The 25,610-nt window shown below is 37.9% G+C and overlaps 3 protein-coding genes across 4 annotated transcripts; all 3 read left to right on the top strand.

Annotated features, from left to right (window-relative positions):
- The first annotated feature begins 817 nt into the window (after positions 1 to 817).
- On the top strand, positions 818 to 11,586 carry chrnb4 (cholinergic receptor, nicotinic, beta 4 (neuronal)). Of its 2 annotated transcripts, XM_085381680.1 has the most exons (6): positions 818 to 1,126; positions 5,010 to 5,155; positions 6,046 to 6,090; positions 6,317 to 6,426; positions 6,900 to 7,953; positions 10,103 to 11,586. In XM_085381680.1, the coding sequence occupies exons 1-6, from the start codon at positions 1,078 to 1,080 to the stop codon at positions 10,265 to 10,267; spliced, it is 1,569 nt and encodes a 522-aa protein (XP_085237806.1). In that variant the 5' UTR covers positions 818 to 1,077; the 3' UTR covers positions 10,268 to 11,586. The 2 variants fall into 2 exon arrangements, with proteins under 2 accessions (XP_085237806.1, XP_085237885.1); XM_085381759.1 differs by lacking the exon at positions 6,046 to 6,090.
- Positions 11,587 to 11,983: 397 nt separating this feature from the next.
- On the top strand, positions 11,984 to 19,170 carry chrna3 (cholinergic receptor, nicotinic, alpha 3). The gene is made up of 6 exons (XM_085410932.1): positions 11,984 to 12,270; positions 12,705 to 12,844; positions 15,269 to 15,313; positions 16,698 to 16,807; positions 17,128 to 18,328; positions 18,441 to 19,170. Exons 1-6 carry the CDS (start codon positions 12,210 to 12,212, stop codon positions 18,567 to 18,569), a joined length of 1,686 nt encoding a protein of 561 aa, XP_085267058.1. The 5' UTR covers positions 11,984 to 12,209; the 3' UTR covers positions 18,570 to 19,170.
- A 4,152-nt stretch (positions 19,171 to 23,322) lies between these two features.
- Positions 23,323 to 24,502, top strand: LOC146678315 (uncharacterized). The gene is made up of 5 exons (XM_085413238.1): positions 23,323 to 23,347; positions 23,449 to 23,484; positions 23,589 to 23,888; positions 23,963 to 24,283; positions 24,375 to 24,502. Exons 1-5 carry the CDS (start codon positions 23,323 to 23,325, stop codon positions 24,500 to 24,502), a joined length of 810 nt encoding a protein of 269 aa, XP_085269364.1.
- Positions 24,503 to 25,610: the final 1,108 nt, after the last annotated feature.

Below are 25,610 nucleotides of genomic sequence, written 5' to 3'. Positions count from 1 at the left end.
GTTCAGTCCATGGCCCTCTCCCCGTCAGCCTGATAAAAACAAGAGAGGGTCAAAACCTAATCAGGCCCTATTGATCTGCTTGCACTGATCCAGTCCAGAAGTCTTTGGACTTTAAATTTATAATCCTCGGAGGGTCCTTGGGGCTGTTCTTCATGCCTGATACAGTTCCTTTGCTGGTCATTATAATGAGGCTTTAAGCAGCTCGGTGACTGTAAATCTGCTACGCTAAGATTGCATTGCTTCAGATCTGACTGGACCTCACCTCGGTAAATCTCACATACAGAACCGGAGAATAATTTACTGCTCTTCCGCACAGTCGCCAGTGCAGCGCGAAGTCAGCAAATGATCCCAAGACACCGACACTGTCAAATTATGTCGCGGGTCTGGAAGAGTATTAAGTCCAAAATATCAACATCTGTACTTGGATGCTTGAGAAAATATTACTGAGACTGGTGCTTGATTAGTGCTGTTAGTCACATAGGTGTGAATGCTGAAATCAGCCTATTTCCCCCTCATGCTGCTGTCTGTGGAAAAGCTTTAATCTTTAAAAGATGAAAAAAAGGTTTCTTTGAGAATGTTTTTCCTGTAGTTCGCGGAGATACTGACTATCATGGAGCCTAATTAGGGCACAGGTGAAACAGAGATTAAATAAATACATTTGGGTCGTTATGCTGACATTACTGGTTCAATATAACTGCCCTCTAATTACCTATTATCTGAAATCGCTCCAGAGCTGGTGTAAACTTGAACTAACTGATCACAGATCGGTTACAGGCAGCGGCACAGGACAGATCTGGATGAGTTGCAAGTGAGAGCAGCAGCGCACTAGAGCAGGTTGCTCCTTTTTGGCGGAGGGCAAAGTCCTGGTTGCCGATGTGGTCCCAAATGGGGGCTTCAGTGGATTTCAAAGCTGGATTGTTACGAAAGAACTTCACTATGTGACAGGAGACACCGCGCTGTGATGATAAAGTGACTAAATCTCACGCTTGTAGAATCCGGCATGTCCGAAAGCTTTGCTACGGAACAGCGCAGCTTTGAGTCTTCATCACTGACGACGGACCAGATGGTACCGTAAACATGAGTCGCGCACTCTCGATCCTCGCTTATCTTCTGCCTTTGATTCACTGTAAGTGTGTTTCCCCTTTCATTTAAGTAGCAATTTAAAATATTTCTAACATTTGGTACTGTGTATGCGTCACCGCCAAATGTATCTCCATGTTGAGGAAACTACAAAAGAATGTATGCTTTTATTGTCCAAAAGTAGAATTTTCAATGCATAAGCTCGTTTAGGCTATTTTCAACTCACCTTTTAATTATTTTTTTAAAAACCAATATTTCTGTAGAAGACATAGATAGCTAAGCTTTTTAAATGTAGCTGAAATATGATATGAATCTATCTATCTATCTATCTATCTATCTATCTATCTATCTATCTATCTATCTATCTATCTATCTATCTATCTATCTATCTATCTATCTATCTATCTATCTATCTATCTATCTATCTGTTTTAAAATATCTGGTTTCGGGTCACAACCAGTACCATCCATGTTTTAAAAAAAACAAACAAAAAACCCCCAAAACAAAATAAAACAACATTTATAACATCAGACAATTTAGGAAACAATTAGTTAGCGAACATTTTTGGTTCACACTTTATGTTACAGGATTTGGCGCCATATTATTGCATTTATGAGATAATTCTTCAAGTGTGTCCAAGAAATAAAATGCCCCCCCCCCCCTTTTTTTTTTGCCATTTATATCATATTAGTATATTATGTCATATCTAATAGTATATAAACCGCAGCTATCTTTGGCTCTCCGTTTTGTTGTTGCTGTAGTTTTTAAACTGATTAGATCAAGGTTCCAACTCCATTACAATGTAAAATAATGGGTTTTAAAGGTGTGCTGCACCAAATGACCTTTATCAACTCCAAAACAGCTTACAAATTTGTTTAACATGCCTGACCTCATTTTCAATCAGTGTAGCGTCAACACTATTAATTTCCCATATTAAACCTGCATGCACATATACACTTTAGATGCTATTCACAGCAGCTGCCTACAGTTGGTCTGGCTCAAGCAGTCTTTAGGTCTGAGGAAGAGGGAACTTGTTTGAGTCTGGCTTCCAAGAACTTTGAACGACATACCATCTGCTCAGTGGTGGTATGGAAGTCCTGCTGTGGTGAATAGGATCTTGGTGAGTGTCTGATAAAGGCACAGTCATGGCATTATTTACTGACCTGTGGGGGATAGACTGATATTACGCCACACCTCGCAAAGCTGCAGGAGTCTGTGAGTTGATGATGACACACACAGCTGGATACTGTTTCTAAAACCGCACACCATCATCACATGTAGCTGCAAGAAAAAGTCTGAAATTATCAGGATTGCTGAACTGGCTACACATAAAGTGCCTAAACTAATAAACCATGTACCCTTGTGCTCTCAGTATCTTTATTAAACACATCATGTAACAACAGCAAGAGACTTTCTGAATTTTCAGGACAAAAGTCAATTAATTTATACTTAATTCTTAGAATAATATTGCATAAGAAAAGTGTAAAAGTGGGCTTATTTATTAGTAATTTTTTACGAGACATATACCTAAATCTTTTCTACAGGTCTATCTGTTTATTTGCAATTTAGGTTAACAAAAATGACCCTAATTAGATGTTCCTATACCTGTTTATGAGACTTTTGAGAGGAATTTTGGACAATATGTCACTACAGTGCTGTTTAGTGCAGCTGTGTTTCTAGGATGTTTTAACAGCCCTTGTTAGGTCAGCCCTCAGCATCTCAGTTGGATTAAGGTCGGGTCAGGGCTTTGATTTTACAATTCCAAAATATGGATTTTTTTCCCCATCATTCTGTTTTAGGCTCATTGTCTTGTTGCATTACCCACACTGAGTTTCAGGTCATGAACTGCTGCCCTGACATTCACCTAAAAATGTTGAACTGGAACAGGATAACAAAGAAATCCCAAATCATGAAGTGTTCCACCATGATGTGGTGCACATTTTTTCCTCCAAAGAAAATTTAAACTTTGTCTCATTGCTCTCATTGGCGACGTTGTGTCAGTTAAATTTCCAGATAAGTGTCTGCCATCTTGTTAAGAGGTGTAAAGTTTTAAAACTGTTTTTTTATTATTTTAAGACTAGTGTGGCAGTCTTTCATTTGAGATTTTATTGATTTTTTTGCTGCTACTGTTTTTTCACATTTGGTGTGATCTTTGCTCCTTAGGATCTCCTAAGGAGAATACCATTTGTAGAGCATTTATCTAACTGTCAATAACTGAATGCTCAGGTCTTTAGAACAGCTTTTGTAGCCTTTCCAGCTTTGTGTATCCCTATAATGCGTCTTCTAAAGTGCTGTGAAAAACCGAACTCCCAATAAGCCTTAGAAGAAGTAATCAGCACAGAAGTGCAAATACTTTTTCTAGCCCTGAATGTTAATGATTAGTCAGTGTGTTCGATGAATTACCAGCCATTGAAAGCTATCAGTTTAGGCAGATATATTTTTGTGGCTTTTATTAATATCTGACTACATTTTATGAAAAATCAATGCAAAGATTTACTATTTGAACCTTGAATTTTGCCCTTGTAGTTAGTGATAAAAGTAACAAGTTTTCTTCAATGAGCACATTAGTACAAGTCTTGCTTTACTAGAGCATTCGCCACACATAAGTCAAGTCAGCAACTCCAAACCTTGTGGGGACATCAATAACCAGCTGCAAGTAAAGGAAATAGACGAGGTAGTATTACACGTATCTGCTCTGCTTCAGAAGAGAACTGACCATCTGTTTTAATCAGCCTTGCCTTCACACTTTACTTAGACATTATTTATCAGGAATAGGAGAGAAGGCTGAGTTCATGTGTTGGAATTCATAGTTTATTTTTACTTAAAATACAGATTTGTGGTTTGCTTTAAGCAAAGCTGTTACAAAAGCACAGTTATTAACATGTTGTGAAAATATCTGCCCTTCTACAAAATGTAATTACCTTTTTGGGAAATGACTTTTTGGGACTTTGTGACATTTTTATGTAATTTCCAGTAACACACAACCTTCCTAGTTTACATATTTGGGTGTTAATAATTGTGCTTTTGCTTCATGTTTGCTTAAAGCAAACCCACAGATGTGTAATTCTACCTTCCTTAAAAACTAAACAAGCAGTGTGACTGAAGCAATCCTCATTTATCTCGCTTAGAATTTCAGAGATTAAGCAAGTACTTAAATCATGTTAATCCAACCCCCCCCCCCCCCCCCAAAAAAAAAAACAACAACAAAAAAACAAAACAACAAAACAAAACAGGAGTATGGTTAGATGAGTATTCTCTTTTACCAAAATTTAGTGTTAAAGCTGGAAGGTATCTAACAGTATATATAGTAAGTGTGTTCATGCCAGGGTGGTAGATTGTGTATTGTGGCACCATCAGTTCAAGCATTTTTACTAAAAACACAAAACCAATCACATCCCTAATCTTCAACTTCCCATTAAATAGTGTAGCTTTCATGTATGAGGTTTTATAGAAACCTAACAAACTTAATAATACAAGCTTTTAACACAGTTTTAAAAGAAATCTTTCGATTTACACTTTTTAAAAAAAAAAAAGTTTTGTTTCTAAATACTGTACACTGAAAGTACAACAATAATAGAGAAAAATGAATCTCTCTTTTCACCTAAAATGCCCATTTCCTACTACCTTGTTTAATGTGGTCTTGATTTTTTTCTGTTGTATTTAAATAAGGTATTTTGTCTTTAACTGATTTGTGTATTACACTGTATATTGTAGATTATTTATAATGTAATATATCTATATAAAATATATGTATTTAAAAAATGTGATCTCATTCATTCCTCTTTATTATTGATCTAAAGCTGTTAAAGATTGTTTTCCAATCTCTGTTTGAGATTATAGTCTCTCCATTTTATTGGGATTAAGTTGTCTGGACAGAGGTGAGGTGGATGTGTGTACATAAATGTTGAAGAAAAGTGTGATGTCACCAGGTAGCAGCAGCGCTGACTCCGAAGAGCGGCTCATGAACTGGCTGCTGGGAAAAGATCGCTACAATCCCCTCATTCGCCCAGCTGTCAACAGAACCGAGAGAGTCACAGTAAAGCTGCAAGTGTCTCTGGCTCAGCTCATCAGTGTGGTAAGTGTGTACTCTTGCCCATTGTTAAGAAGTATGTATACTTATTTACATTTCTATGTATATTTCTATGTTTTTTTGTTAGAGACTTTGTGATGGTGACACAACAGGATATAAAGAGAAATTAAGTGTGAAAGATGGCGGGTAATAGAAAGCACACAGCAAGAGACAAAAAAAAAGAGCTTCGAGGAAGTAGTTAATTAAAGAGCAAGCTCTGCTGAAGAGCCATAGCTCTAAATGGATGGATGAAGCTGAGGATAGATCTGGTCAGCCGTGATCTCTGCCTCTGTCATGTCCAGATTGAAACTTCAGCACATTGGATTAAAAGGGGCCATAAAACTGTTTTGGCCACAGTGATAGAGGCTCTTCTCTGAATTACAGTGGAGGGTCCTCCCAGCTGCAGACTAAAGTAGCAAGGCTCGTTCACAGCTTCTGTTTATGAGTTTGCATTGTACCCCTTGGGGTAATTACCATTTGGTGTCACTTTATTGGAAGTGTATGTCACGGCAGTTTGATGACAGTGCAATCAAAAACATGTTAACAAGCAATCTGAGATGAAAGGAGTGTTCTTGTGCAGTGCAGTTCTTTTTTTAAAGGTTACTTTTAACCAGAGTAAACATGACAGTAAACAGGAAGGTCCAACCATGACTCAAATCAGTATAGGACTTATTTTTATTTTTTAAATAAAATTGCAGAAGCATATAATTTCCAGTTTTTGTTTAAACATTAATATACCCCAATAGGTCTTCAGCTCTTCATGTTTTAATTAACTAGAACAAAAATATAAAAAGAGTAAATGTCAGACACGAGTTCCTACTTCTCTAGGGCCAGTGTCTGGGTCTTAAACTTGTATTACCAATATAGGTAATTTCCCCCTAATATTTCATTTTCAGAATGAAAGGGAACAGATCATGACCACAAATGTTTGGCTCACTCAGGTAGGTGTGATGAAGCATTTTGTTTTGTACTGAGTGAGAATGTGTGTTAAATGTCCTTCATCTTGAACTTGAATCGTATCCGTATCCATTCTTCCTCTCTCTATGTGGAACAAACCGCTTCTGTAATTGTGCCCCAAACATAATTTACAGATAATGTAGCATGTAATTATAAATGAACTGCTATTGGGAAAGTGCACTGAATGGTTGGGTCCCTCTGTCTCTCCAGCACTGGGTGGACTACAGGTTGTCATGGGATCCTGCACAGTATGAAGGTATTGTCAAACTGCGCATTCCCTCCAGACATGTGTGGCTTCCGGATATTGTCCTGTACAACAAGTAAGCTCGGCTGACTTCTCAGTTTGTATTTTGAAGAGAGTTTCTGTCTGCACATTGCTGGTGTTAAATAAAAAAGATATTATTAATTTGTAAAATATTTGTAAATATCCTCTGATGCCCTTATCAAACATTTTGGATGGAACTGTAACAGCGTTATTGTAAAATGAATAAATAAAATGAAAAAAAGTGAAAAGTCAGTCATATCATAGAGTAAGTTATATTTCATGTTTTCACCCTCCTGGTTTCTGTCCTCTATCAATATATTTACCAGCTGTCTGCATTAATGAATGTCTATGCATTTGCTTTAGTGATTAACTGAATCTTTAACAATTATCTTCTTATTAAAAATAATTAATGCCACTATTACACATTATTAAAAATAGCTTTACCGTAAATTTCTATAATTTTGATAATGATAGCTTTAAAGGCCAATTTATATGCTGTTTTATTTCTATTTCCTCTCTTTCTCATAGTGCTGACGGAACCTATGAGGTAACGGTGTTCACTAATGTCATCGTCCTTTTCAACGGCAGCATCGAATGGCTTCCTCCGGCTATCTATAAAAGCGCCTGTAAAATCGAAGTCAAACATTTTCCCTTTGACCAGCAGAACTGCACTCTCAAGTTCAGATCTTGGACATATGACCATACAGAGATTGACCTGATCTTAAAGTCTGAGATGGCTAGTATGGATGATTTTACTCCCAGTGGAGAGTGGGATATCTTAGCTCTGCCAGGGAGACGGACTGTCAACCCTCTGGATCCCACTTATGTGGATCTGACATATGACTTTATCATTAAGAGGAAGCCTCTTTTTTACACCATAAACCTCATCATTCCATGTGTTTTGATCACCTCTTTGGCCATTCTAGTCTTCTACTTGCCTTCAGACTGTGGTGAGAAGATGACCCTGTGCATTTCTGTACTTCTGGCCCTCACCGTGTTCCTGCTTTTAATCTCAAAGATTGTTCCTCCAACATCATTAGATGTTCCCCTGATTGGCAAGTACCTGATGTTCACCATGGTCCTGGTGACCTTCTCCATCATCACCAGTGTGTGCGTGCTCAACGTGCACCACCGCTCTCCTAGCACCCATACCATGCCTTCTTGGGTCAAGCTGATATTTCTTGAGAAATTGCCTGCTTTACTCTTCATGAGGCGCCCTCATAACAAATCTGCACGCCAAAGATTGCGTCAGCATCGATGCTTAAGAGCTAAAAGAACCATTTTGGGCTTGGGATATCCAGTTGCATCCAAGGCAGATATCACCATGTCAGCTTCTGCGCTGCTGTCTTCAGACTCTGCCTTCTCTACACCAGGACACAAAAATATAACTCCTCCAGCAGGATACAGTCACTCCTATAGGAAGGGAGACCAGCGCTCTACTGATTTCCTTCCCACTAGTTTCACATCCACCCAGGACTTCCAACACAGGGACAACTCAGACTGGGCTGCTGATATCCAGGAGGCAGTGAATGGGGTGTGCTTTGTGGCTGAACACATGATGGGAGATGATGATGATCAGAGTGTATGTATACTTTTTGTAGCACATATTTCACCTGGCTATTATTTCATATTCTATATAGTGACTGTAGCTATTTTAATATTTGTTACTATAGCAGTACGTATACAGTATAACTCGTTTGGGTTTTGAGTGTGTATTGTGCAGTCCCCTGTGAGCCTTAAAATATTAAGCATAAGCATGCTTAGTACTTGCCAGTTCTACAGCTGTCTTACCATTTATATAAAAAGATATTTTCCTTGTACAATTAAGAGTCATGATAGTGTAATTAAAAAAGGATCAACAAGGCTCTAACACAAAAGATCAAGTTCAATGTCTCAGCTTAACTCAGGTGAAGCCTAGCAGACGTCTGCTGTCAGTTACTGTATGTATTGGCAATCCAACTGTTACTCAAAGGCCTCCCCCATTAGAATGCAAACTTTATAAACTTAACCTGATGAATTATTAAAAAAAATACAGAAAATACTTTGTCATGGACTCATAACTTAGCCAGCGACAGAGACCAATTATTTTGGGTCCAGACTGTAAGCATAGTTTTTGCTCTAAACTTGTGCATTTGGGATCTTATTAGATTTTTCTTTAAAATCCCCAGAGTTTAACATTTGGGCTGGACCCAGAAGGCAATTAGCTTAGCTTACCATGTGTGGCAGCAGAAGTAAACAACTTGGGCCCTAAAGTTTAAATATCTACCTGCAAAGAAATTTACTAATAAGGTGCAGTTTTTAAGTTTACTCTGGTTGCATATGTTAATATCATAAAAGAGACAATCGGTTATAAGCTGTGTGCTGTAAAGATGTCACGAGCAACAACAGTGCAACACAGTGACAAGGCAACCTGTGGAGAAACTTGACAGATGTGGGTGCTCAACGGAATGTGATGTTTTTAACTGAGTTGAGTTTTTGTTTCGAGTCTGCTAATATTTCAGCATTTAATAACCAGCTGAGCGTCTTTGTTGTCGGCATCTAGAAGAGCTTTATATTGTCCTTTTTTCAAAACATTCTTAATCAAGAGAGTAAAAAGGTGAAAAAACATGCACCATAAATCATAATGCAGGCGTAGACCTCACAAATCCAATTGCTGACTAACTAAGCTAACCTATCTAGATATTGATCTGTTCACAGAATGGGTTTATAATGCTAACAAAAAGAGTGATATAAAGGTGACATTTCTGACAGTCCACATATGCGTGTTACTTTTGAAACAAATGACACAGAATTTACATGCAGATAAATATAACTTTATAAGTTTAGTTTATACTAATCTGTGTATGTGAAGTGGATGCTTAGATTTCATGTGATAGAAAGACTCATGCATTTGTTATTCTCTTTATTGGAATAATATGATGGTCCTGATGGGCCTCTGTTGTGGGAATAGCATCACCATCAATCTGTCTACAGTGCCATTATTGCTATCACCAGTTTTGCCTAGGGAAATAACGTTAGTTCAACCACATTTATTATGAAGTTAATTGCAGTCTACCTCCACTTCATTCATTAGGTGAGGTAAACAGAATATGGAACTATTTTTGTTGTTGTTGTTATATATAATATATCAGGTGTCAGATGCCAGCACGTAGCCTGGTCACAATAAACTGGGTCACAGCCATTTGTACTCAAATTATAACATTTTCCTCACACTCCAGGGCGCTTGAGGTGTAGGAGGGAAAACTACTAACCCTAAGTAGTGGCTGTAACTCACCAAACTGAAGGCAGATTTTGATTTTATCATTCACTTTCTCCCTTCAAATCAATAGATACCAGCAAATCAATAACAGATCAATAGGGAGGAAACCAGGAATGAGAAATAGCTCGTTTCAAGAACCACTACAGACAGCACTGATGATGAGGTGAAAGGGTCAATAGATATTCCAATGTACAGAATGCAGCACTATGGAGACCGATCCTTTAAGGGTTTTGCCTTGTTCCATGAAATGCATGAAGAAACGTTTTATAGAATATTATGTGTTCCCATTAAAACTAACAAGCATTTGCTTTTTTATTTATTGTCTTCATTTGGTTTCTATATTTCAACACGTTCTAACAGTATTAATTAATCTTACTGCTCTGCAATATTATACTTTGAAAAAAATATCAGCATGAAGAACCATGTACATTGACTAACTGAAATTATTTTATTGATTTCTGTGTTTTTGCAGGTTATAGAGGACTGGAAGTATGTGGCCATGGTAGTGGATCGTCTGTTTCTGTGGATCTTTGTGATAGTGTGTGTGGTGGGAACCCTGGGCCTGTTTCTCCAGCCTCTTTTCCAGAGTCAGATTGTTGCCAACCATGTGCCCAGTTCGGACATTCCTCGCATTTGATCCTCATACAGAAAGACTGAGCTACTTCAGGGTTTTCATAAGAAACTGTGCTATTAGGACAATATTATGTATGAGGGTATAGAGGCTTGTAAAAGTTTTGATGTCTTTTTAGTTTTTGCTTAGCACTGTGCTGGCAGGTAACAGAATCACTGATACAATGTCGTCTGTGCCAAATCGTACCCAGAGGGTTTGATAAAGTACTTGTAAACATGTAAGGTATGGTACAAAATAAATAAAAGCCACTTATTATCATATAGTATTTAAAACAATATGCCCTAAAACAGTAAATCACCCAATATGTTAAGGAATAGTTACATTTGCATATGTTAAAATGCAGCATCATTCACTGAGGCTGCTGTTTCTTCAAAGGATGGGTGTAGCTTTCACTGCACTGAAGTATGCTGAACTGTTGCAGTAATATACATAATGTGATAAATATACTGTATGACTGCTCTCAGATGTAGTGTGACCTGTCATCTGTGTTACTGTGTCACTGAAATACAATGAAGAGCTGTGTGCTCTTTTAGTTTGATTAAATGCATGAAATTGCCTATAAAGTCTTAAAGATGTCAGGGTTTTGCCAATGTGCTTATTTAATCTGTACTGCTGGTGATAAAGATCAGAGCCAATGTGTTCATTTAGGGTGAGCCAGTTAGGATGGTTTATCATATAGATAAAACAGTTGTTCACTCTCAGTGCAAAAAAAAAAAAAAGCAAGACAACGCAAAAAATACTGACACAACAAAACTTTTAGAGCTGGTCTTTATTGCGGTGTTTTAAGGTTGAGTACTTTCCATAGCCATTCCATATCACTGACATGTAACTGTTAGTAACTATTTCTCCTAAATTTATATATATATCAAGGGTCTAAATAAACAAAACAAAAAAAAAAAAAGAAAAGAAAAAAAGAGATACTCTAGAATTTGTTTGTTTCATGCTGCAGTAATATGAAGGCTCATTTGTGCATTGACACTAAAAGCACCAAATCTTTGATAAGTGCTCATTTTTTACAGATGGGCAATTGTAAGCACACACATAAATGGAATAAAACAAAGCAGACAAACGCAACCTACACTAACACACAAATGAAACGACACAATGCTTACAGCTCACTAAACAGTGCTGAGTGTGCTCATTAAAGGTTCTGCAGACTTTGGGTATTTTGTGAGCCATGCATGTAAATCAAGAGATAGCAATAAACATCTGTGTTTATGGATCGACTGGCTTTATTTTAATCTTAGTTTACAGTTTTTCCAAATGGTTAACTGTTTTTTTCATGCGCCTGTTAACTTCCATTTATTATTGAAGCAGGATGTTGCAATTCCACGGCACATATCCATAAAAAATATTTCTTCTGGTTCAGACCAAAAGGAGTTTTGTTTTCAACAATCATTCCCAAGCCTTATGTCAGCAGTTTTTTGTCATTAGGATACATATGCAAATATATTTAGCAGAGTATTTATTTTAATGCTTGTGTCTCCCAAGAGGATTTAATACACTGCAGTCCACTCATGGAATAAATAAATACACATATTTCCAGAGAGATAATTTCAGTTTTATCTGTTATATAGCTGTTTGGGGTGATGTGACTGTGTGTCAGATATGAAGGACAATGGCTGTTAAGTCTTGGGAAGCTGACCATCCAATGGTGTGACTGGAGGTGAAAGATTTGCACCACTCAACATTTTACCCCCGTTTACCCGATTAAGTCGCCATATTCTGCATATTTTGTATTATTATTTTTGCAGTGCATGGCTCCTGACTGTGACTGGTTGTATGCCTCAGTGTGGCTCTGCCTCCCTCACTCGCTCGCTCCCTCTGCTCGCTCGTTCTGTCGGGTGATGCGGACGAGCTCTTATTCCTCCACTTTCCTCCTGTGTGCTCCGTGGATCGTTGCTGCAGCTGACCCTGGAATTATCTGGCATTTGTCAATTTGAACAGGATGAAAACCAGGTTTCACTTCTTATCTGGTCCCTGTGCTTTCTTTCTGTGTCTTCTGTCTGGTGAGTAAGAAGCTGGTAGCATGAAATCTACTTGTTGCTTTAGGGAAATGTAAAAAAAAAAAAAAAAGCAATAGATCTAATTATTTTTGAAGGCTACGTCTATTGGGTTATGTAAAATTTAATGCAGTGCATCAAGGAATCATGCATGTGTTCAAATCCTTAATCTTATACAATCAGGATAACAGTAATATGTTGATGTAGTTGCTGTTCTCTATAAGAGACATACTGTGTTAAGAATGATGCCAAATCACTCAAGTTAGAAAGAAAAGAACTTGAAATTAAAAAATGACAAAAAAGGTTGTGAAACTGTCAAATTTAGAGTTCTACTTTGGGTGGTAAATGGTAAAGCAGAAAAAAAATAGATCACAGTTAAACTGTATAATCATTTAAATATGCAGTGAGATTCCCATGGCTGACATTGTGCTCCTGTCCAGGAGGCACATGTTCAGATGCAGAGCATAAGCTCTTCTCTGGGATATTTTCCAACTACAACCAGTATATACGGCCGGTGGAAAATGTATCTGATCCAGTCATTGTGCAGTTTGAGGTGTCCATGTCACAGCTGGTCAAAGTGGTAAGTAGCAAGAAAATGTTTTTCCTCAGTGTCGGAGCTGATGCCCGGAGTGTTTGTGATTTATGGGGCAGCTATTTCACCTCTATAAAACAAATATCACTCTGCTTAATAAACATGACCTTAGATTACTCTTGCCTATAAAGAGTAGAAATTGTAGAAGATCTGTGTGTATACAAGGCTTAAAACTTGTGTTTTTACATCTCAAAGATATAGTTTGTGTGCTGCTTTGCAGACTTTTACTGAAACAAAATTTACATGGAGAAACCTTTGGAATGCAAGCATGCTGATCCACACAGGTATGCACACATGGGTATTCACAGACACGGACTAAAGCTTTCTTGGCTGCTGCCTCAAAGCACACTGTGCGCTGTCTATCTTGCGTGCTGCACAATATCGTTTATTATTTAGTAAATACTGATATCTATGACTAGCTAGTTTATTGTGATGGTGCTTTGTTTTCTCTATTATTATGTTGCTCTTTGTTGTTTGCTGTCTCCTCTGTTTGTTTTTTTTGTTTGTTTGTTTTTTTTTTTTTCTCCATACAGGTGACCCAGGAGTTCTTTTTTTTTTTCTCTCTCTTCCCCCCCCTTCTCACCGTCTCTTCTCCTCTTTGGTTTTCTTTCTTTCTCTCCCCCTCTCTCTCTCATTCATTCCCCCTGTCCTATTTATTAAAAAAAAAAAAAAAATGACAAAGGATGAACTGAAGCTCTGCCATCACGTAATGTCGCATACTGCTGTTTCTGATGTCATTTAAAAAAAAAAAAAAAAAAAAAAAAAAAGAAACAAAATTTAGGGGAAGGTGGTAATTTAGACACCGTATCATAAGCTTGAGATACCCTCTCACGTTACACAGTAGCTCCTGGGACCTAGATGAAAGGGCGGACAATTGGGCTGTTTTTCTGGCCAAGACAAGATGGGAAATGTCAGCTGTCTGAGTACCTCTCAGGCACCCCCTATCACTCAGTCACTGCCACTTCAGATGGGCACTCCTAGATTTCTCTGCTAGAGTTTGTTGACTGCAGACTGCCGTTCCAGACAGACGACTGTGTCACTTGACGCAGACAGGTTGAGCGCAGGTGGTGTTAATAAGCATAGCAAAGGACTGTTTGGCAAGCAATACAGCTTCATTCACACAATAAATTGTTTGGAAATACAGAATGTACTATTTATTTGCTTTTTTAAGGAATATGTTTTTTTAGTGTTTGCCTCTTTTTTCTTTTATTGTTACCCTTATTGCACCATTGCTCTCTTTTAACCCTTTATGTCAAACAATACTTTGGTGCTATAATGGTCTAACAGAAAGAAAATGCCGGTCAAAAACAGGTAACAGTATTTCACTGTGTATAAACTAGTAACCATCAGGTGACACCTTATGCATCTTCTTTTGCCTCTGTGCAAACAAGGTGTTTTTATTTTTTCAAAGGATCTAAATAAATATTAAAGATCTGTCTGATCAGACAATGATGATATGGAGAGAGAGATATTTTGTTATATGATCCTTAACTCATTTAAAGTAGCAAGCCAAGCTAGAGTGCTGATGGATGACTGTTATTCCCTCTGCACACCTGGTGCTCCAAACTCAGAAGCATTTGGTTCACCTTCAACAACTCCAACATGGCTATATGAGCTAATTTAGAGCATCAATACCTTATGGGCTGGGCAAACTAACATTATCTCACAATCAGGGATCAAACCACATGATCACTTGGTAATGGCAATGTGCATTTTGGTCTCAGAGGCTGTTCTGCTAAAGATAGTAGATGTAGTATATGATCTACAGCCAACATTCAGTTCTGCATCCTTGTTAAAACAAAATCTGCAAATATTAATTTAATCATCTGATTTTGACTACAAAAAATTATTTTGCGTCTTTTAGGATTTTGAGTGATTTAATTATGAACCACAGAGTGTGTGTCTTATCTATCCAAGTGACATGAAATAACTGTTCTCCCAAAGATATTCAGAAGAGGTTAAACTAAAGCCTTCTGTCAACCATTGAATCTAAGAGCTATTCTGGATACAAGATGGTCACATGAATGGTTAATGTTTGCGCTCAGTCATGAGATTGGTTCATTCACGGTCTAAGTCACACAGAAATCTGACCCTCAGTTGTTTTGTCTCCCATCTTTAGTCCCTCTGTTCCAGCTGTATCACTGAATTGCTAGTAAAAAAAAAAAAAGTTAAAGGCTGCGACCTACAAGCCCCAGCTGTCATGTGTATTATGCTCCAGGCATGCAGGACTCAGGTGCAGATCTCTGAAACCTTTTGCGCTGATGCTACAGAAGCACAGACAAAAATCTCAGCAGTGAATTGGATGATTGCCTGTGACAGTTATTATTACTGTTTTAACTTTATTAATAACATGTACTTAGTTTTCTTTGCTTCAGTGTCCTCATTATCTATTATCTTCTACCCTCTTCTCAGGATGAAGTCAATCAGATCATGGAGACCAATTTGTGGCTGAGACATGTAAGTTTATTGTTCAAGACTGTGCAAACAGACCTTGAGCAAGGACACCAAGTCTAGATCCAACCTTCTGTCATGCGTGATTCTTTGGAGCTAGACTGACAGGTTGAATTATTCATAGGAGGAAGCTTTTTAAACACATTGATCCGTGTGATCATATTTTCTTTCAAAAAAAATCAAATAAACTGAATGCACTTACATTTCATAACCAATTTGCATTTTAATGCAATGACAGTAGTTAAGAAATCTAGAATATCCGAATATGGAATATTCATCCATTATGGGTTCGTACAGTTAAAGTGAATCTGGAAGAGAAAGTTCAGTGATTATCCGCTATTTTTCTTTTTTTGCAATGCTGCATAGTGCAATGAACTAGTAATGAGTCAGATGAGGTAGGGCGGGTCTCCTGTTCCAATTTTACATGTACTGAGCAAGCACACATCTGTGACAGAGCCAGTCTTCTACTAAATGTTGAGCTTTAATTGTTCTTAGGAGTTCAGGGCTGGAGCATTGCTTCTCTTATGTTAATCTCATCTGTTGTTTTTAGCATATCTCTGGGAAATACTCATCAGGGGCGAGACACATTTCTCCTGCTCTCCATCCCATCTTGCAATACACTCTGGATACATGCTGTTTTTGTAATTAAGTCAAATTTTTTACAGCTCTCTGGGGTTGCTTTGATGTACTGGTTTCATGAGCCTCATGAGGATCACTGGTCGTCCTGATGAGCAGTGTTCAAAAGATCCATAAAACACGCTATAAAGTGTGATTCAAGTCACACGTGTACTATATATCCTTGTGTTTATGTGCTACCTTTGGAGATAGTGACATTATTTCTTTATTTTATGTGGAGCATTTTACAAGCAAATGCATATAAAAACGGACAAGAGATAATTACCAGGAGGAAGCATTTTCGGACTCATTATATTAACTTTTTTTAACTTTTCAGCACGCACCTCCATGGCTAACACTGTGGTTTTTCACTATAGTTTATCACAAAGATAGGCTATAATACTTATTATGATACATGCTGGCTTACTGACATTTCCATTCATGCCAAAATCCTACTGTGACACAACTATAGACTAGTTCTTTTGATATACCGCCAACTGTTGCTTTGTATTAGTTGTTTCTTTAACATACCGATGTTTTTGTAACTAATATGTTCTAGCGATTAAATATGTTTAAAAACATTTTTGAATGAACAGGGTGGAAGGTAATTATTGAACTGTCACATTCTGTTTCAAGCTTTAATCTAACCAAACAGATCTCCAGAAAACTGATTTAAAACCCCTTTACACATGCATCAAATTGACTCTGAAACTCATACCTGTTAATTCTCAGACTTTTTTTTATGTAAAAGAAATTTTTCTGCTTTGTTTCTCAGATCTGGAATGACTATAAACTTAAATGGAACCCAAAAGATTTCGGAGGCGTCGAGTTTATCCGAGTGCCGTCCAACAGGATTTGGAAGCCAGACATTGTGCTGTACAACAAGTGAGCATAATAACAAAAACCTGGCACAGAGTCTTCATTGATTGTTTATTGCTGCAAAGGATGTCTGTACAGTAACAAAATGTTATCGATCTACATTGTTCATTCAGCATGGGTCATTTCTTCTTTTGAAGATTCTTAGGGAAGCTATACATAACATCACATGGTGCATTTACTGAAACCCCAGGGCATCTTTTTAATTGATATTTTCATAACTCAATAGTTGCTTATATCTATCTGGTTAGTATTCAGTGGCTCAGTTGTTTTTTACTGTCCTTCCTTTCAATGTTCCATTCTCACTCTTCTTTTGTCTTTTTCTACAGCGCAGTTGGAGATTTCCAGGTTGATGACAAAACAAAGGCCCTGCTTCGCTACAATGGCGATGTCACCTGGATCCCTCCAGCTATCTTCAAGAGCTCCTGCAAGATTGATGTCACATATTTCCCATTTGATTACCAAAACTGCACAATGAAATTTGGTTCATGGACCTATGACAAAGCCAAGATCGACTTGGTGCTGATTGGCTCAACTATTAACCTCAAGGACTTCTGGGAGACAGGCGAGTGGATGATCATTGATGCACCTGGTTACAAACATGATATTAAGTACAACTGCTGCGAGGAGATCTACACTGATATCACATACTCTTTGTACATCCGTCGTCTCCCTCTTTTCTATACAATCAATATGATCATCCCATGCCTCCTCATCTCCTTCCTCACAGTGCTCGTCTTCTACTTGCCCTCTGACTGTGGTGAGAAAGTAACACTGTGCATCTCTGTCCTGCTGTCTTTGACCGTCTTCCTCCTCGTCATCACAGAGACCATCCCTTCCACCTCACTAGTGATACCCTTGATTGGCGAGTACCTCCTCTTCACCATGATTTTTGTCACTCTCTCTATTGTCATTACTGTTTTTGTGTTGAACGTCCACTACCGCACCCCGAAGACACATACAATGCCCTGCTGGGTAAAGCGTGTGTTTCTTGAACTGCTGCCCAGGGTGATGTTCATGACCAGGCCAGAGAGAGATCCTGAGAAGGTGACTGTGGCTGGCAGTGTTCAGACGATGCATTCGAAATCCTGCGCCACTCATTCATTAGGTACTCTACAAAAGCAGCACAAACCTCAGGCCCTTGCCAACAGCTTGGTGTCAAGTTTAACAAACCGGCAAAGACTTTTTAATAACACAGAGCTTTCCAATCTCAATAACTTGGGTGGAGACTCGATCAAATGTCCTAGCTCTGGGTTCTTGTGCTGTGAGGGCCGCTGCAACTGCTGCTGGCAGAAGAGAACTGGCAAGTTGCCTGCAGATTCTGGAGGAGGGAGTGGAGGACTGAGCAGCCTAGGACCATTGAGTGGAGGCAGTGCTGTGGGTGTTGGAGTGGGGAGTCAATGCTCCAGCTCAGAGTCTTTGGATGGAGGAATAATGCCTCTTCTGTGTCTTTCTCCTGAGGTCAGGGAAGCTATTGAGAGTGTCAAATACATAGCAGAAAATATGAGACTACAGAATGAAGCAAAGGAGGTGAGTACTCAAAAAAGCAAGGCTAAAACCATTTAATGTCATACAGCTTTCAAATAAAGAATTACAATATTGCTGTAACATTGAACATGTTTTTGTCTTGATCCTCTCATAGGTTCAAGATGACTGGAAATATGTTGCCATGGTTATCGACAGGATCTTCCTATGGGTTTTTGTGCTCGTGTGCATCCTAGGAACAGCTGGCCTTTTCCTCCAGCCTCTATTACTTGGGGAAGATATTTGATTCAGTTTGACAAAACTAATACTAATACTGCAGACTGCTGAATTCCGAGCATATGTTTCACAGATGCTTAGAAAAAGTTTCAAAGCCAAGTCGAAATCATGACAAATGTTGATGGTATTTCAATAGAAGTGTTTCGTTTTCTTCATAGATTCATAAATCCTAAGGACATGGCTGCATTTAGGGTGATTTTAACTGAAAATGTTTAAGTGTCTTTAAAAATGCTAAATGTTTCCCAAAGCCAAAGCCAACACAGACTCAGATACTCTGATCATTCAACAGGTAAGCTTCACTAGAAGTGAAGACTGGGGCACATTATTACATGAAAATGACATAACCTTTCTATAGCTGTGATATTTTGTTTTGATTGGCTGTTTTACTTAATAGTCTCACTAAAGTGATGTATAATATCATGTGTGACAGACTTCTGTGGTTGTGTATCCTTCTGTATTTATCTTCTGTATGTAGTTAAGCTCTGCTAATGTTTGTGACTATTATAAAACCAGCTACAAGAAGTCAAGACAAGCCAAATGGCTTTATGACTTGTGGAATGCTTCAGTCTCAGAATGAGACTTGAATGGGATGCAGCACTTCATAAGGTACTGTCTACAGAACTGTTTTGCAATCGACCTGTGATTTTTGTTTGGATTGATAAATAGTGAGTAATTATACCTGAAATATGTCTATATAGATAGACATATTTCAGGTACTTGCTTTGAGCTTTTTAACAATAAAAATCAACTTTAAACAAACCTTTTTTTTTTTACTTCATACAAAGGTTAGTACAGTAGAGTGGGAGGGGAAAAAATCAAATTCACCACTGCGGCAGTATACTTGGAATAATTGTCATCAATATTGGGTAAAACCATTTGCAGGGTATCACATATAAGATGGTCTTCTTAGCGTGATGGTCCAGGGTCACCTGGCACAAGACGATAGTGGGAGTTGAGCCACCTGAGAAGAGATCTCAAAACTTCCCTGTAGGTAGCCGACAGTTGGTGTTGTAAGCCACCCCCTGTGTTGTGGGCCTCTTTCACTGCTCTTTCAGACCATCTGTCTTCTCTGCAGGGGCGGAGCGTGAGGGTGGCTTACTGGGCTTAAGCCCGGGTTGTTTTGTCAGAAGCCCGGGGTCTTTTGGAGTGCAATTTTTTCATAGTTAGATGCCTGGCTGACAACTGTATAAAACAAAAAGTACACACAATATTCGAAGCACATAGTGCACACTGAGGGAATTTACGACTGTGCGTGAATCCCCCCTGATATTGGTATGATCCGAGCTCAGGCACTAAGCGACTGAGCGAGAGGGCGGGGCAGCTGCTGCCTGTGTGCGCTGTTGGAGAAACGGAGCTAGCCATACTAAGGAGAGCTTAAGTTTGACCAGGTACCAAAGCAAATCATTCGTACCGTACAAATAATGTAAATATGACGGTGAACCACGAAAGATTGATATCAAACTGATCACTTGACCAATATTACGTTACTTGCTCTTCAAGTGAATCAACAAATGGCGAAATGAAAAGCAGAACAAATGCTATTTTTTTAGAGTCTTAGCTTACGTGTGTTTATTTCATATTTTCAGTTCTTACCCTCCCCGACTAAATCGGTTTCAGTTATGTACTGAAACATAAGAATGGACATTAGAGGCTTCTTTCAAAGAAAAAAACTCAGGTAAATGTTATTTTATATATTATGCTTACTATGTTGTTCAGTATATTTCTATGCAAAACCAGAGGAATTTCAATACACAGCAGTATATTCACAGTTTAAACCAGATATTTACATACACTTTATGGAAAACACAAGAACATTTTTTTACTGTACAACATCAATTTAGAGTAAACTTGTTTTGTTTTGGATAAATATTGAAATATCTTTTGAATTAGTTAAATGTCAGAATAAAGAGAGACAGAGCTGTCTATTTTTTATCACTTTCATCAAATTTAGGAGTACATATACACTAAGTTTATTGTTAATTAATAAGAAAACTCCAGACGATTCCATTCTGAGCTGAAGAAGCTTCTGATAGGTTAGTAGAGTCCATGTGAGTAAACTGGTGGCACACCTGTGGATGCATATAAGGCAAAACACAGAGCCTGTTTCTTTGAAATGGGAAAATCAAGAGATGTCAACCAAAACACCAGGAAAAGAACTGTGGAGCTCCATAAGTGTGGCTCAATTTTGAATACAATTTGGTGCCATTTGCAATTAAGAAATACAGACAGTTTATCTCTTTACTCTTAAAATTAACAAATGTTTTTTATATTTATCAATCTAAAAAAATAAACATTTAGTCTGATTTGATGTTACAATTAAAAAAGTGTTTTTATCTGAAGAGTGTGTAAATATCTGGTTTCAACTGTATATTTGATGATTGTCAGCACAAAGAGAGAGAGAGAGGAACAGAGAGGGAGATGGAGAATGAGGACAGAACAGAGATGGAACAAGAGCAGGTGAGACACACATGTTAGTCAAATGGTTGTTTACCAAAAGTATCACCGTATCATAGGTACTCATGTATCTTGTACCTAGTGTTTCTTTTTAGGTTTGTTATTTTTCAAATTCTATATTAAGTTATGCAGGCTTGTTTGCACAACAAGGCTAAATAATTACATAAACTTTTCTCAGTCTAAATAGTGGACTTTGGTAGAATTAAAAAATAAGTGTAGTGCAGGTCTATGATGATTTTTAGTGCTACTATCATCTAGTTCTGATTCTGGTTCTGTCTTGGTTAAGTCCTCAGTAGTCCTGATTTTGAACTGTTGTAGTCCTGTTTTAATTCCAGATCAGTTCTTGGTCTGGTTGAATTGGGGTTTAGTCCTCGTGTCTTGATACAGGCCCGACTTTGTTCTGCCTTGCTGCTTAATTAAAAAACTAGTTTATGGTGTCCTGCATATGTGATATATTTTTTTCCTATATGAAGTCATTCTTTTTTGAACAAAACTCAAAACAGAGCCTATCAATCTTTCAGTCTTTCAGTCATTTCTAAAATAATAATCCCACATGCATACTACCCTTTAGGGCTAAGCCCCGGGTGTTTCAAATGTCTGGCTCCGCCTCTGCTTCTCTGTACAAAAATTTGAACATTGGCTGGGTTTGAAGTGCACCGGGATGACGTGCTCGGGAAAAACAAAACAAAACAAAACAAAACACCTCCTCAGTTTCTCCGACAAAGCTGCTATATAAGGGATGACAATATTGTTCTGTTTGTCATTCTGTTTCTCCCTAGTTGGTGTCCGACATTCTTTCCTGTGTATCTTTGCTGATTTAATGAAAGCCCAGTCAGGATAACTACATGTTTTAAGATAAGGGGCAGGTGCCACTGGGATTTAAATGCCTGGGACTCTCCACCATTTAAAGAAAGATTGTAGGCTAATTCTTACTTCTTTCTTAAAGTAAGTATATCGAATCAGGCCACAGACAATTCTAAGTTGCTTCCAGATATCACATCGAACTGTCAAACATTATAAAATTTAATGGAGATGTTCAGGTTTGAAAATCAAGCAGTGCAGTCTGTGTTTAAAGACTGCCACCCTGTGGTAAATCTTTGTTACTACAAATTACTTCCTGTTCGTTTTATAAAGGGATATATATTTGTTCTGATTGTTGCTATAAAATATCTTTATTTGATCACACATCTGAAGTCACTACAAACAGCTGCTGCTTACCTTTAAAATGGTTGCTATTCAGAAAGTGTAAAACCTATGAAAATGTCATTTATGAATTGTGAGGATACTGGAACCATATGACCACACCATACACACACACATACAAACACACAACTTTAGGTTGCATTTGTAGGAAATAAGTGGCATTGACAAACATTTACATGCAATTAAAAGCAAAGAGAAATATTCTTTGAGTTTATTCTCTATTTATCTACCTCTGAATTATTGTCTGTAAATCCAGAGGTAAAGATTTGGTCAAAGTTAGTTTGGTCAGCTGGATCAGAATCTTTCTTTAGTCAGTGTCAACCAGTGCACTCTTCAGAAAAGCTAACGTGTGTGTCTCTGTGTGTGGTTGCTTTTTAGTTTGCTTAATTTGTGGATTAAATTTTTATGGAGATTGTATTGCATTTGAATCGCTATAGTTATTTTCACTTTTCATTGTATATATATGTCCTCCATTGTGCCATAGTCAAAGACATACAGTTAGTGGAGGTTAGCTGGTGATCCTAAATTGCCCAGAGGTGTGAGTGTAAATTGCCACCTGTTTGTCTGTGTTAGCCCCGTGACAGACTGTTGACCTGTCCAGGGTGTACCCTGCCATTGCCTCCACCCCCCACTACACTCCCACCCAAACCAAATTGCATAAGCAGAGGAAAATGGACGGGTGCATTTCCTCAGTGCAAAGTGAAAAGTGAAAGAAGATAAGTATCCTGTATTAGGTATAGTTGTCAGTACGTCAGACTGACTTATTATACAGAATCAGAGTAAGGTAAGATAACTGAAGAAGCAAATTATCTGACAAAAAGAGAGAAATAGAGTGTTAGCAAAAGCTAAATGGGTATATAATGTATATGAGAGTAAAATAGTATAACAGTACAGTGTGGTAAGTATTATTTGTTTGTAGATATTATTTTTAATCCTAACAAGTAAATATCTCTTGCTACCATACAAGGAGCAGGTAGGGGTATGTTATAATTGCATGTTTGCATATGGTTATTTACTCTTTAACCACTCTGTGGTTTTTGGACTTTGAGAAGCTTTCAGAAGATATGCTGCAGAGGGTCTGTAAGGGTGGCTCATTTTCTATAATGATGAACATAATAATCGCTCTTCTGTGTGAGTACACTAACAGATAACATCTACATCTTTAAGTGAAACTGTTTTCTATCTATTTAATCTGAAAGGATTCATTTAATTTTTCACTTCTTTTCTTCAAGGTGTTCTGGCAAACCAAGTCATAAGCCAAACCGAAGGTAAGTTCAGTTTCCTTCATTACAAGATATGTCTCTTCTGTATTCCTAAATGTTACTAGGTTGCGCTCATCATTACCTATATTGCTCACTATGATGTCACGCAGATATTTTTCCTGCAAAGATCCTGGCGCAGCAGACGATTATAAGTGAAAACAGTGACCTTTATGTAACATGCAGCACATTTGGGAAAAAGAAAGACTCCATGGTTTTTATTTATTTGTTAATAAATGGGTGCGGAATCCAGTATCTCGCCCAGAAGAAAGATCGAAGTGACACCCTGTTCACCATATCCAGAGCTAGTCTTAATCACAGTGGAAATTACAGCTGTGTTTATTCCCCGAATCATTATACACTTTCTGAAGTAGCCAAGAAAGGAGACAACATCATTCAGATTCTGGTCATAGGTAAGTGTTTTGACTCCTGAACATATGATGTCATTGTTATTTCTTTCCACTCATTTTCTCCTGTTTCCATGCAGCCAATTTTCTCCCAGCAGATATTTCAATAGTTGGGCCATCCACTCTTCATGAGGGAAACTATCTTGAATTCCAGTGCACAGTGTCTCAACATATTCAAACTCTTGGTGGATGTAAATTCATCTACGCTTACCTGAGGAAGAATGACACGATTCTGCTAGTGCAAGTCTTTAATGTCTCTCAGATGCTGACAACTTTCATCATCGATGGTGCAGTTTTGAGGGATTCAGGTCATTACAGCTGCATAGTGCTGCCATCAAAATGCATCTATGAGCATGAGTACACAGTTCATGGAACAAACAAAGTATTTCTTCAGGTCAAAGGTAAGAATGTCTGTATGCTTCAAAAATCTTTCAAATAGATAATTTTTACATTTTTAAATTTTAGTTTATTCTGTCTTTTTGTGCTTTCCAGTGAATTTAATCTCTTCAAGGTTACTACGTTATGGAGTGATAACCTTGATGGTATTACTGGTGGTGTGCCTTTGGTGGATCATACAACAAACAGGCAAATGCGCACATGCTGGAGGAACGGCAGGATGAGAGAGGGGGACGATCTAGATCAGGAGTGTCAAACTGATTTTATGTTGCAGGCCACACACAGCCCACTAGTTAAGTGGTGAAACTCCCCTTTCTGTCAGTGGAAAGAAGTTATATATTTAACTGTTTTTCTAAATGATAAAGAAAAAGCTGCTGTAATGAAGAAATAAATCCCCCAGGACAACTCTTTGGACTTATGGTCTCTGTGATGACGAGAAGAAAAACAGTCAAAGACAGCAGGACAGAGATACACAGTGTTACTTTCTCACCACAGTTAGAGGGCAAATATTTATATTTATATTGTAAGATATAAATAGCTCATTTTTGTATATTTAATATTAAATTTCATTTTTTTAATTTGAGAAGAATTTTCTAGCAATTCTTTCAAGGTTTTACAGCAATAATACATTTTGACAGTCATTGAGGTGACTTTGATTTCTAACACACAAATAAGAGATCTTATGAAGATCATGATCAGCAGTGTGCCAAATAACATGTTTTTTTAACACTAAAGGCACTGTAAAATATGGGTAACTAATTGGTTTTCTTATCTTGATCTGTAGAATAAAAAGGCTGGATTGATCACATCATTCACAAGAATAATAAAACTAACATTTTCAGCTTATTATCACGATGTTTTTGTTCTTTTGCACCAGCAGGGTTGTATCTGTTAGTTCACTGAGTGTCACCGGAAGACCACAGGGTATATATGGTGTGTGTTTCATGCTGTCTGAATTAGAATAGTTAATTCTGTCATGAAAAATGGTGAACAGAAAAGAGGCAAGCTTATGAGTGTCTAAACAGAGATGGCCATGGCTGCTACTTAACTTCAAACTGTCAAACCACAGATGATCTGCCTGCAAGATCAAGCCCACAGTTTTCTTCCCCTATTTGCCCTTCAGTCCACATTCCAGCTAATTCATGACCGAAGCGAATGCTAATGCAATTAAAAATGAAAGGGATACTTTTCATTCTGACTTATAGCATCAAGTCAAATACATTTCTGGGATGTTGATTTGGTTAATTGATTAGCAGACCGGTGTTGTCGGCTTTAGCTACGCTGGATGGGCAACAATAAGATAACCCCCAAAGCACAAAAGGTTTCACAGGT

This window comes from Rhamphochromis longiceps, linkage group LG1, assembly GCF_057381845.1.
Source record: "Rhamphochromis longiceps isolate RC_006_pf linkage group LG1, R_longiceps_female_GT1.1, whole genome shotgun sequence".
Lineage (NCBI taxonomy): Eukaryota > Metazoa > Chordata > Actinopteri > Cichliformes > Cichlidae > Rhamphochromis > Rhamphochromis longiceps.
Note: the sequence above shows the minus strand (reverse complement) of the source record. Positions and strands in the feature narration are given on the sequence as shown.